Here is a 14,447-nt window from a genome sequence, read left to right on the forward strand (position 1 = left end):
TGCTCTTAAGGAATGTCACTAAGCACCTTTGAGTAGATTATGAATTTTCGTGTAACAAATATGGCCAGAGGCTGCAGCAGTCTGGACTTTAGCATGACTAATTAACATGACTGCAGAAGAGCAAGTTCTTTGTATTGAACATGATATCCCATTAAATGAAAATTCTATTTACCCGTAGCTGGATTTCCTTCTGCCACTTGCATAGTGTCCTGTGCTGTGCCTTCATGGACAAGGTTGTGGTTAACCTTGTAAATATGAAAAGGACAAACCCTGCATACTTCACATAGTCTGCCAGTTAAGAATTATCTGCACAGTCTGATAACTCTGTAGAAAGTATCAATAGACATCACTGAGCATGTTCTGCTCTCTACTGGCTGCTTTTGAGAATGTAGATCACAGAAACAGTCACAAGGTTACAAGGTAACAGAAACAGTCACCATTCTTCTTACAAATCCAATGAAATGCTCACAACTAACAATGAACTGTTTGTACAATAAAGTGTTGGCTGTGGATCTAAAGCTTGAGCTTTTTCATCAGTGCCATTAAAAACAAATGTGTTTACAATTTACTCCTGTCTGAGAAACGTTTGCTTAAAACTACCTGACTTATAGTTGACAACTTGCGTATAGTTTGACAAAAGGAGGATAGATAAGTCAAAGTATCGAGACCAAATTTTGTTGGTTAAGAAAAATATTGTATAATGGCACATTGGTGTTTTAATGAAAAACATATTTTTTGTACATTTTTGATTGAGCAGGAAAAACACAGATAATAAAATGAACGCTGGCTGAATTCCGTTGAACTGCCTCTGGTCCAGGCTCCCTGTGTTGTGCATGCTGAGTCACTGTCACATGATCGTGAACTTCCCCATCATTAATATTATTAATAATAAGTGTGGTTTTTATAGTATATGAGAAGCCCAAATATCTGCTGGTTAAAAGGCCTTTTATCAGTGTAAAGTTTGTTCTGATCCAATTATATGGTTGAAAAAGACAATGTAAATAGTTGTTTGAAGTTGTGCTGTCAACCCACTGTCATATGTTGCCCCGTATTCTATAACTATTTCCTATAAGATAATTCTGTCTTTTCTTTCTGCAACAACATTCACACAATTAGAATTAGGCACTTTGTGTATTTCTTTACTACACATTTATATCAGGAAACATTATGGATGTGTCTTGTATCAGCCAGTCTTTCCCTCACCAGGGTTTCCATTTCCAATTCAGTTTAAATCTTCCATTTACAGTTCTTGTGGGAAAACCCTTTAACTTAAATGTGGCTGATATTTTAGGTTTTGATAGATAGTAATCTGACAAACTCTATGCAAATCCTTTAAAACCCCCGAATAACGAAACACTTTAGAATAAGACTGTTTCTCTGAGAAACTGACATTTTATATATATACATATTTTTTACAAGTAACTGGAATTTTTTAACGTTCAAAGTGAGAGATGGTGGCTGCAGTTTATATTTGACACCACTTGGTGGCGCCGTTCCTCTACCCTTAAATCGGGCAGACAACTCAGTGTGTAGTGTAGTGTGCAGTGGTATTATTCCTCCAGAGAGTGGGTTGAGGTTGCATTTTTCACCAATCCAACAAGTGAGCAGAGCTGCAGAACTGTTGCACAGAGACCAAACTGGAGCTGCTGTTTAACACTTTCATCACTGATGAAATTTACTCAGCAATTGATATGAAATGTTAAAACAAGCTTGTACTTAGCTGCTAAGAAGCTTTTTGATGAGCAAACAATGAATTTCAATGTAATTCTGCAGCAAAAAAAAATATTTTCATCATCACTTAATCTTCTAATTGTTTAATTATTACCCAATGTTGGATCCAGAAGATTAGAAAATGGTGAAGAATGTTGATCACACTTTCTCAAAGATTCCTTCAAATGTCTCTTTTTTTGTGCGAATAACATCCAAAACCAATAGATGTACAATTCCTAGTAATGTAAAGCAAGGAAAAGCAGAAAATCCTCATAGTTGAAAAGCTTGAACCATCAAATCTTTGATATTTTGCTTGAAAATTAATTGTTCATTAATCATTAATTGTGATATTTTATGTTACAGATCTTCCAGTATATATTGTTGGCATCCCTTATATGTCTGGGTCTGATAGAGAAGCTTAACACCTGAACTGTTGAGGCAATAGAAACAGTGAAAGCTCCCTTAACCTTCTTGAATCTTCATTATGATGTTTGTCACTTCCTGTTGTTTTCTTTAGACAATTTTTTGGGAAATTGGAGAAGAACCGTGGCTGCATTAAATGTGATCATGTATTTTAATCTCAAATTCTGGTTCATGTGATTCTTGAGGAATTTGTTTTACACTGATATCACAGGAGAAAAAAGTACATGTTTATCCCTCCCTTTCATTGCAGACGTTTGTTTTCAGGGAGCGAAAGTGTTCATTTTGATTCTGCTGTGGACTTCAACTTATTGATTTTGTGGACATTGATGTAATGAAGTCATTAAACTGAGTTTACAATTCTTGCAAACCTACAGAGCCTTTTCTGCAATGAGCCTGAATCTGTGCGTATTCCACTCAGTCAGACAGGTGAAACTCGGCCTGCGACATAAACGGATTGAAATGGCTCAAAGCATCGTGTGAGGGCACCCCTGTCAGTGTTACACCAATTACTGTTAATTATTTTGACTAAACTCTGAACCTTGTCAAATTGCCGTTCACCGGAGATTGGCTGGTTTAATGACAATGACAGTGCGGTCGGGGGTTTTAACCACAAAATTGACCACAGATGCATCATGGGTGAGATGTGTGACCACAACACTGATTTGCAGGTAGAGCAAGAAAATCCAATATCTCTCTTCATATCTGCTTTTCAGCAGAATATACCTCAAAACCACTGATGCATCTAAACTTCTATATCCAGCAGAGAATAATAATATATGTCTTTATTTTGTAGATGACTGCATTACAGCTGGATTTGGCTGCTGCCACATCGTGCTCTCACCGTGGCTGTTAATGTGGCCTTCATCCACAGTTGGCAGCTCGTCCTCCTCGTTCTCCTCCTCCTGGCGTCCATGCTCTTCCTCTCTGAGGCCTGTTTGATTCAAATGAGGGCAGCAGCGGGACATTCCTCATGGACCATGTGATGTTGCAGCAGTGAGGGAAGGTACTAATAACAAAGAGCCATGCAGTCTGACACATGAGGCCAAAATAACTTTGTCTATATTTAATGGTTAATATTTGCCTGAATATATTAGATTGTTGAAAAGTTCAAGATTTAAGAAAATAGTTTCTCCCTCATGTTCAGGGCCTAAATCTAATCTCACATTTTAATAGCAGTTTATATTAATATAAGATACTGGTTGACTCTTTCCAGGAATTTGAACATGCTTTCTTTTAATGCTTAAATAAACCAGTGTGAAATAAACAAAAATAATATATCAAACCTTATGATAAAGAGAAAACTTCATTGTATAGTTATGTTTTGCCCTCAGTCCTAATTGTGGGAGTATATCTACTGCGATGAATTATAACTGTCTTGTGACAATCAGAGCACAGCAAAGACAACCTCAAGCCTGTACGTACAAGGCAGCCAACAAAACATTTTGAGTTTAATATCTGTTTGTATTTAATTCAATTTTTGTGAGTATTAAAACTGAAGTTGTTCAAGGGGCTTTTATCTGTCTACTGCCATCAACTGAACTGCAATATCTAAATGTCTCTTTAACCAATCCTAAATTTCAGAGAAAACAAACGTGGAATTTCTTCCGTCAAAGCCAATTTTTTCAGTTTATATCCCTTATTAGGTGGAATTTCACTTAAAACTTTGACTGATTTTCTTGCAGCATTTCCTGTTAAACTCCATGGATCATCACAGACACAGGTACAAAGGTGGAACTATAGGGTGTTTATGCTTATAGTTTATGTAAGAAGATGCATTTGAAAGGGAAAGTAAATGTTTACTATGTCATCATGGGGATTTTTTCATTCATTCCAACAAAACTGTTGGAGACGGTTTGGGTGATGGATGCAGAGAATATCTGCACCTCTAAATGAGGCCTCCTCCGCACTGGAGGGCGAGAGGGTGAGTGACACTTGTAAATTGTCTTTTTCAAATTTGAATTTAATATTAAATAGAGTTAAAGCATAGGCTACATATAGAAGTTTGTATAAGCCTCTGTTTCCAGATGGTCCATCAGCTCTGACCAACGCATTTAGGTCAGACCTGCAGCACTTTGTCTCCTTATGATCCAAAATTCAAGTGTGATTCAAAATGTCCCATTGGGTGAACCAGGCCCTCTATTAATACACATATCCCCAAATGTATCATGTGTTCTTCTCTAAAGTTACATTTGTTCAAATCAAAGCCTCAACTTTTAGACTCTGAGTTCCGAACAAACATTTAAAAGTATGAAAATTCTTCGGTGCTGCAGCTCTGAGAGGTTTCCTGAAATAACTCACATAAACTTTTTAAGCGACACATAATAACCTCAAACCACAAGTTGCTCAGGACAAGTGGATGAAAAGCAGGGTTTTAAATTGCAGTTGGTTGAAGGGCAGAGCGCTAGGTGGCGCTACAAAGCTGTGCGTAAAAAGCAGACTCGCAGAAGTTTGAAAGATACTGGTTTTAGTTCACTTCTCACTGGGAGCTCATGAAACAAAAACACAAAGTATCCCTAACATGTTAAAACATAAATAGATAGAGAAAACATTCTATCTGTCTTTATATTTGTCTTCTAACGCAGTTAAAATGATCCATCCATGGCGCTTCAGGACGCACGGCACCGTATCACTGCATGCGTACATCTGATGAGTCAAAACCCGCAGAGATAAGGAGGAAATCATTTAGATCGGATAAACTTTATCCGGGTTATCTCAAATGTGATCGCGATTGTTATTGATAGAAAATACAAAATACAAGTTGCTCGCACAAAAGATAAAAGGCCGAGCTGAGAATAGGTTATTATCAAAACGCACATGATAAAGATAACAAATACTGTGTTAATTATTATTTGATTGAATTAAATAAACACGTGTTGTGTCTAAATGTGTTGTAGCCCAGTTTGTAAATGCTCACCGCCACATTTTTGATGCCAGTAATAAGAAAGTGATTTCCTCGAACTTCTGCTCGGGTCAAACGAAGCGCAGCCTAAAGGGGAACAGGATTCTCCAAGTTATACAAAATCAGTTTCCTCACTAATTGTTTTTAAACTTTTTTAATCATTTACAGACTGGTCTCAATAATGTAAATAGTAGTTTAGTGTTAATACTCATCCTGCTGCGCATTTTGGGACAGCACAATTTAAAATGAACAAAACTCGAGCCTGATCAGGTAGAATGTCCAGCAAGTGAAGGTTTGATTAAAAAACATTTGTGGTTTTGTACTTTTGTGGAATAATGATAAAAAATAAATAAAGAGCAAAAATATATATATTAAACTCGGCTATTCACCTTTGCACTTATTCTGAATTATAGTGATATTTATCCTAACACACCGTCATTGAGGATTACTAAAGCAGCGGGTTAACAGTTAGACGTGTAGTTTAGTTTGCGTTGGCCTCAGAGAAATCTGAAGTTTTATTTTCACGCTCAATTGAAGAACAGACATAACGAGAGAATAATGCGATTCAACCCTTAATTTAAATTTGTGCAACAGATGATTTTCTTCCCTTGTTTTTTTAAAGCAGGTTCTCCATTTAATTGCTTGATTGTATTTGTCCTTAATATCTCGATTAAACCAATTAACATGTATTTCTGGGTGAGGCCTTCCTGTTGCTGGAGGCCCTTTTCCTCCTCGGCCTGAAGAACCTGTAAAAACCAGCAGCTGGACACCGAGATTAAAGAAAAAAATTCAACATCTACAATATTTAAATTTTAAAACAGAAAATGAATGTCCAAGAATATAAAATAATAAACTGTTGGTTAGCAAACCGTGATTTAAAAGTTCCTGGTCTGCCGGTGGAGGGGAAACAAAGATGTTATCGACTCAACAATCAAATAAAGTGAGTCGATCAACTGCTTCTGAATTCATACTGACTTTATTGAGTGGCTTCCATAAAAAGCCATTCTCGGAGGAGAGAAAAAATATCATTGTAAAATTAAAGTCACTTTACAACATGCTTACTTAAATTAAAATGAGTGGGTAAACAGTAAATGATTTCAAAACCTTACAAATAAATTCAAAGTGCGCCTAATGATAGACCCCTAAATACAAGAAAACTCGTGGTTAAATATAACTCCCCACAAATACATTTTCATATCATGTCAAAGAAAAATCCAAGTACATATTCCGTATATTTTCAAATATTTACTAGAGTCCATATACAACTAGAAATACCTATACAAAATCGTCTCCTGGACAAATACATTACTCACCTTTACATCGGGCTGTAATTATTCTAACCTACATGTCTCATTCTATACAACACGTTTGAAGAGAAGTGTAAGTGTAACCTCGACTGGCCTATACTTACAAATTTAGAGAGCACACTGTATAGGCTGTGGAGTGAACAGCAATATATGACAACCTTATAAACCTACAACTGCTCCTCCATTATGGGACCAGACGCACAGAATGAAAACCAGTCCCGTCCCACATCTTACCACACTCCACAGGTATGTGTTCCTACCGAGCAGTCCGTCCACAGGGGACAAAACAAACTAATTCTCACTGCCCGATAATAAAGTGCCAGAGTTTGGTTTTGAACAATATGAATGACAGCAGTTACACAACTTTGCAGGGCCTACATTTTCCACAGCGGTGTTTTTCTAATATTTTGTGTCTCACGTCGACCAAACAGTACAGAGTGAGGATCAGGCTGCAGGGAAGTTGGACTTGTGTCTCCCTGTCCCAGTGTGCCCACAGTAACTCGATTACACTTTCACACCGCAGATGTATTAATGAGAAGTTTCTGGTGGCAACAGCTATGAAATAATGCAGTTAGTATAGTCTTAAACACTTGGAAAACAGTCAAAGAAACGCATAGGCCTAGTTTCTCATTAAATGACAACACCCAGGGTGAAGCTTTGCGCATACACCGAAGTATGTCCACTCCCGTGTCCTCAGGGACGAGTCCACCGCGACCACTTTGCTGTTTCACAGTTTCTGACTTCACTGGGGGGAGTTTTTAGAGGCCGTTCATGCCCACTCCCTGGGTGGACTCAGGTGGGTGCAACAGGTCGGGGGAATGGCACGGGGGGCTCCCCGGCGCGCTGTGCTCGCTGTCGGTATCGCTCCCCCTCTTCCCTCCGCTGCCCCCGGAGCCAGAGCCGGCGGATCCCCCGGCGCTGTGAGTTTTTACATGTTTACTCAGGTGATCGCTCCGCATAAATCTCTTGTTGCACACCGGGCACGCGAATCTCTTCTCCCCGGTGTGTGTGCGTAAGTGTCGCTGGAGCTCGTCGGAGCGCGTAAACCTCTTCCCGCAAAAGAGCCAGTTGCACACAAACGGCCTCTCGCCGGTGTGCCACCTCAAATGCGCCTTGAGGTGCGACGTTTTCCCGTAAACCTTCCCACAGCCGGGGATGTGACAGCTGTGGAGGCCCTTTCTCCGGAGGCTGGCGCCCGCCGGTCCTAGTCTCTCCGCCTCCTGGCAGTTTGGGCAGTCGCAGGTGGCTCTGCCCGAATACCGGCGGGCAGATGACCTCGGGGACCCCGCCAAAGATGCAGGTGGACCCCCGGAGAGCATAGTCCCCCCTGCCCCGGCTAATGGAGAGGGGCTTGTGTCCGGATAAGAGGATAACACCGGCTTGTAACCGTCCATCAGGTGCTGGCCGCTTGTCAACAGGTGTGGAGAGGGACTTGTACTGAAAGCAGAGTGACTTAACGTGGAGTAATCAGAATTATATCCGCCCAGGGGAGAGTGCAAGGAGGTCTGGAGTCCACCGGAATGTAAGGACGACTGAAGTGCTGCTCCATTAGGGTTCTGAACATCAATCCATCCCGCTCCCACGTCCCACCAGGCCGAGGCTCCGGTGGTCCCGACGTCACCGGTGGGGATGCCGGGATGGGACGACTTGAACCAGGAGTCGTAGGGATGCGCGACGCTCATCCTCGGATAGATGCCCTGCAAACTGTCCACCGAGGTGTGCACCTTGGAGATGAAGACCGGCTGGTGGCTGGACTCTTGGGAGCTGCTGGAGACGGACGCTTGGAAAACAGAGTAATCGTTTCCAAAGTGGGCACCGGGCGAGGTGCCCGACGTGAGGGAAAAAGCGCTGGATCCACTGGAGCTGTTGGTAGCGAAAGAGTCCGAGATGCCGGCTCCGTTGCGGGACACCCCGAACCCGGACAGGCCGGACCCGAGGCTGCAGCTGCTCGCGGCGGCTCTTTTCCACGGGTGGAAGCCTTTCCCAAAGGACGAGGAATTATCCGAAATAGCCGAAGGCGAAGGGCTCGGACTCCCTATTTTGTTGCATGTTGCAGCCAACATGGCTAAAGGAGTCGATCCTAACCTCGGCTCCTCCTGGAAGGGACAAGAAAAGCTGTAAGTGACAGGGTCAGTCCAACAAGTTTAACGGGTTCATCACAGACACTCAAACGCAGCATTTCGCCTCCGAGGAGACGCTCGGAGCGGGAATGCGCGGAGGACTAAATACATCATGTTTCCTCTAGAAGTCTAGAAAAATCATAAGATCTCGAACACTTCCTACCTGGACGAACAGAAAGCGGACAAACGCGACACACAGCGCCTACAAACGCACGCCAGACAAGACACCAAGGGAAACATGCGTGTTTTTCTGCACCGGCGTGAACTTCTTATCGCGTCTACACCGCAGCCTCGAACACGAACCGCTCGCAGGGAATAAAACAACCGACGCACTGGCTTCGCTGCTGCAGGCTGCGTTCTGCAAGTTTAATCCCCCCCCTCCGCCGGACAATGACAAGAACTAATTAAACCCGCAAGAAAAGTCCTTTTTAGAACTCACCCCTAGAAGTGAAGTTGCCATCCCACAAAAAAACCACTGCCCTCCTCAGAGGATCTTTTTATATTTATGAATCACAGCGCTGGTTTTTTTTTCTTCTTTTTTTTTTTTTTTTTTAGAGGTGTGCAATACAATGACGCGTTCCGCCCATTCTTCCACAATTGCAGGCTCCTCTCCGGCTTTGAAGTGGCGCTGTGACACGGGCGACCAATCAGCGGCTCTGTCCCCGCGCCGCCGCCGCACACTCACCGTGAGGTCATCAGCAGAGCGCCTCAGACATCAGCTCCACACCCACCCACCGCCCCCTCCATCATATAAGACAGCGGAAGGAAGGTAGAGTTAAATGAGAGTGAATTAGGAAGGAGGAATTAAGGGGCCACTTATTGAAATTTTTCTTTTTTTTTTTAACAGAACATCACATTCCATAAATTTAGAGACAAGAGGGAGGAGGAGGAGAAGGAGGTGGAGGAGGAGGGAGGGGGGGTGATGATCATGTGTCTGCAGGGTGATGGTAAATAACATTAGTAATAATGAAATAAATAAAAACAGGCACCATCAAAAAGCTAAACTCACTTCAAAGTATTTATCTTTAGCATTTTTCTTTGATCTCTTAAATTCCTGTCAACATGAAGAGTGATTTTATTTGAACTCTCCTCAAAATAAGGAGAGTAAACTTTATGTGGCCTTACACCTATTCCACGTTTATTTTTTAAAACCTGCTCAGGTTTTTAATTTACAATTTTACAATCCACAAAATGATCTTATTCCTGCTTTTTCTTACATCTTGCTCCTATTTGAAACTATATTCTCTTACTACAGGCACAAGTTACTCCGCTGGATTCTCTTTAAAAAAAACTCCTTAAAGAGTTAATATACACAAACTATTACACAACATATAAAGGCTGCATTGTTCTGGTCGCGGGCCCATATTACCCCGTGCACCAACTTTCACATGACTGTAATTGTGTTCAATTATCTTGACAGTTTTGATTAAAAACTTGTAGATGGTGCATTCCGCAGGAGGATGATTCGTTTTTATTACGCGCTGTGTTTGTCATGAGGCAGACGAGGATGAGGAGGATGAAGAGTTCGTGTGGGTGGGCAATATGGGCTATATTGGCCCTGGGGGAGAAAAAAAAATCAGCCTTATAAAAATTAGAAAATTCAAAAATGTAGATTTCTTTTAGGTCTTATTGGCAATATAGATAATGTTGGTGCGGCACGTTAACTGCGACTATTTATTAGAGTGGAGAGTGTGTCAGGCTGAAAATGAAATGATAAGCTGGTTATATTGAATAGGTTCATCACTTTGCCCGCTGACATTTGTTAAATCCATAGAGGAAGCGGCTGTTACATAATAAGAAGTTGTGCGTAAAAAGCAGCGTTGAACCCTGGGACTGTCTCTCTGCGTGTGTGTGTGTGCATGCGTGTGCGCGCCATTAGCATGCGGTGCGCACTGGACGCATAAATTTCATTTGAATTTCAAATTTAATAACGCAGGAGGTTTTTTAATCATCCGCTGTTTTATTTGTTTGATATTAACATGCTTATTGACCGGGTCTGTTGACCAGCGTGGTCATTACAGGACAGGGAAAAGTTAATTAAAACGACCAGGGATTATTCATCACATCATCTGCCTAACCCGTGTCGCTTCCTTTATTACACAGCGTGATCGATGGACTATCTGATTAATTCTTGTGTTTCTAGGATTGGACAACAGCTTTTTTTGGATTAATTTGCGCTGCATTGCCTTCAGCTGCAGAAGGAGTGGAAAAAAAGAAGGAGAACAGACGAAATCGTGCACATTTTACATGCAGTTATATTAATTATGAGCCTTTTAGCACATGTGGTATTTATATTTAGAAATAAAGAGACGATTTTAACAATTCACTCGCATGCAACAATTAAACGGATAATTCAATGTTTATATTTATTTTTTAAATGATTCTGCTCTCTTACGCATCAAGTGCAATTATTTTAGGAAAATGAGACAATCCCAATGAGCCATTAGTGCAGGTATAGCCTATAAAAGCAGGAGCAGATTTAAGATAACATGAAAACACACACACACACTCGCTCTCTCTCTCTATCTCTCTCTCACACACACACACACACACACACACACACACACACACACACACACACACACACACACACACACACACACACACACACACACACACACACACACACACACACATATGTCCACATGTCTGATTGACGCTGTATCGATCCGTATCGTCGCTCGTTAATTGTTTTATTTCCCCCCAAAACTGATCAGTCGCACAACATGGAAAAGCCACCACGTCATGTAGCAGTGAATGAAATGTGACACGGTGAGAATAAAAACCAACGTACCGTGCCGCTCCGCTCCGCAGTGCACTGACTGACCCTCGACGTTTGCTCTCAGCAGAATAAAAACACATCTCCATGCAGCCGCTCGCACTCAGGACCACAGGGATGTGATATTCTCAGCCCTGTTGGGATTAAGTTTTTGGAATAATCCAGCAAACCCCCTGCTTTCACCATAAACTCCTATAAAGACGCTCACGTTATTTATTCAAACAGAATGGAAATCTAAAACTGGTTTCCCCATGTCCTCTTCCTTCCTGTTCATTCTATATTATGATTTTTTTTTTCGGGAAGGAGGGGGGCATTTGCAGATCATTCAGTGTATATGTGCTGCAGCTACAGGGGACATGTTGGCCTCTGGTGACAAATTACCAAGTGATCATACCAGCAAAACTGATGTCAGAGGTCAGTGTGATAACCCCCCCCCCTCCCACTCCTTGCTGCTGAAGCCTCACAGCTACAGCAGATATTTAATCCACATCACTTTCAAAATCTGATAATCTTATTTATTCTGAGCGCACCACTTTTCTTTTTCTTTTTTCTAAAATTAAAAAAAAAAAAACCTTCCTTTGTGGCCTGTTGCGCTCAGCAGCCATGCAGCCAGAGGGGGAGAGAGAGAGGGTCGGTGCGAGTTCATATGGAGCATGTGCACAGGTTGTTCTTATCGGGCGGCTGTAACTGTAAGCCGCACCGAACAGATGTCCCCATTGAAGGCTTTCTTCTCCTACGCACATGGGCTATATTACCATCATGAAATCAAACTCAAAACCTGTCCCTTTCGCCACCATAATGACCGAGTTATTCTGGGCCGCTGAGCACGAACAAAGTGTGCTCAATATTGCGTGCTGCAGAATCACTGCGCTCACACAGGAGACCGGGGGAGAAAGGAGTCAGGCCCTGAGATGCAGAGAGGACTATACTTTTTTTTTTTTTAATGTGGAGGTTTACAAAGCCACTCGATTTAGTGTGAGAGGGCCTTCTCCTCTTCACGGGTTTTCCTGCAGGAAGACCGTGAGATGGAGGTAATCACTTGTGGCTTTTCCACAGCAATTAGAAGACTGAGATGTGGTTTAGGCTGCACACTCATAAATATATTTTTTCTATACAATAAAAAAAAAAAGAAGAAAGACACACAGGGTACATTATTAAAATGCTGGTAATAATTTATAGCAATAATGTATTATTGCAGTTTATCCTGAAGTAAATTTTGTGGATAGATCGATAGATATGTAGATAAATAGATAAATAGATATATAGATATATAGATAGATAGATAGATAGATAGATAGAAAGATGGGCAGATGGATAAAAATTGTCCCAACAGATGCTATGAAACTATGCAATAGATGTATATGTAGATACATAGACAGATAGATTGATATTGGCCCAGCAGGGGCTATGAAACTGCATGCAATAGATAGATAGATTGATAGATAGATGGAAAGATGGGCAGATAGATAAAAATTGTCCCAACAGATGCTATGAAACTATGCGATAGATAGATAGATAGATGGATAGATAGATAGAAATTGTCTCAGACACTATGTAACTCTTAGCAATAGATAGATGGACTATGTAACTTTATGCAGTAAATAGATAATGTCCAGCGTCTACTGTTTAACTGTATGCGGTTGTTAGATAGATGGATAGATAGATAGATAGATGGATAGATGGATAGATGGATAGATAGATAGATGGATAGCAACTGTCTCAGCAGACACTGTGTAACTGTATGCACTAAAGTGTGCAGAGCGGGGTCTGTTGCTTGTTGTTTTCTCTATTCACCAGGAGGTTGGAAGAGAGCAGATGTCCGTCTGCACGGTGAGCTGCCAAGTGGGTCCGGAGCAGGAGCAGGGGCAGCCACAGACACAAGGGCCCAAATGGTGAGACAAAAGATGCGCAGGAAGCCCCTCTCCGCCTGGGTGAGCCGCAGAGAGAGTCTCCCCTTCTCTGCCAGCCTGCAGGGACACTCGCAACACGAGCCAGAGTGGTGGCAGCAGAGCCATGTGTTACCGGCTGGGATGCACTGGTAACACCACCACCAACAACAACACTCGAGTTCACACAAACATAAACACACACACATGCATATGCAGGAATGTGCACGTATACATATATACGAGCAGGCCCATCCCGTCCTCCACTGCCATTAGTTCACCTGCACACAAATGCTTTCGGTAAATATCTTTCTATCTATCTCTATCGCGCGCTCTATCTCTTTCTGTATATCTATCTCTTTCGTTATCTCTATCTATCTCAATATCTCTATCTCTTTATCTCCCTTTTATCTCTATATCTATATCTCTCTGTTTGTATCTCCCTATCTCTATATTAGTATCCCTACATCTACCTCTATCCCTCTCAATAACTATCTTTATATTACTCTCTATAACTGTCTCTCTGTCTCTATATATCTCTCCCTCTCTCTGTCTCTCTCTCCATCTCTCTCTCTCGCTATATCTCAGTATTTTGTTTGACTCAGAGACGTGGCATTATTTCTTTTTTTCCTTTGCCCATGAGGTCATGAAAAGTGGGTGAATAGGCCCTGAAAGTGTTCCAAGCACAGGTGTGCAGCAAGGCCAGTACTGAAGGGGTGCACTGAACCATAAACAATGATATAAATGTCTGGCAAATAAAATGGCTAGTTAACAATCTTTTGACTGCTCTAACCTCTGAGCTTTTGTCGGGTATCGATCAGCCAGCTGTTCCTGGCTTTGTCTGGAGAAGCCTCTGGTTCCTCCTGGGATGAATAGAGTGAGAGCGAGCCGCCAGAATACTTTGCTTTTCAAGTTGGGGTCTCTTTGGACCAAAAAATCAAAAGATGACATAGTAAATCACCACTGGTAAATTCAAATCTATATATGAATCAAAATCACATCAGATAAAATCGGGCTGTTTAGAGACTTTAATTTAAAGTTGATTTATTCAACAACCCTGATCACTGGCTTCTTTGTTCACAGTTCCTATGTTGCTGGTTTACATGGAAACCATGTAAATGGTCATTTGGATGGGCATAATTTGTCTCCCTATATTAAGATAATTGTATGTTAAATAACGAACATCCGCAGAATTGCAGTGGGTCTTGTCACGCAAATATGTCAGGGCAGGGCGCTAATGATCTGTCTCAGCGCCTGTCAGTCACAGCCCGGCTGACAGCAGCAGCAGCAGCAGCAGCACTGACAGTCAGGACTTTTTATTCC

General features: G+C 41.7%; 1 protein-coding gene across 1 annotated transcript; it reads right to left on the reverse strand.

Annotated features, from left to right (window-relative positions):
• Positions 1-6,015: 6,015 nt before the first annotated feature.
• sp8b (sp8 transcription factor b) lies at positions 6,016-8,432 on the reverse strand. The gene has a single exon (XM_035163952.2). It carries the CDS (start codon positions 8,400-8,402, stop codon positions 7,098-7,100), a length of 1,305 nt encoding a protein of 434 aa, XP_035019843.2. The 5' UTR covers positions 8,403-8,432; the 3' UTR covers positions 6,016-7,097.
• Between the last annotated feature and the right edge of the window lie 6,015 nt (positions 8,433-14,447).

Source organism: Hippoglossus stenolepis, chromosome 8, assembly GCF_022539355.2.
Source record: "Hippoglossus stenolepis isolate QCI-W04-F060 chromosome 8, HSTE1.2, whole genome shotgun sequence".
NCBI classification, from domain to species: domain Eukaryota; kingdom Metazoa; phylum Chordata; class Actinopteri; order Pleuronectiformes; family Pleuronectidae; genus Hippoglossus; species Hippoglossus stenolepis.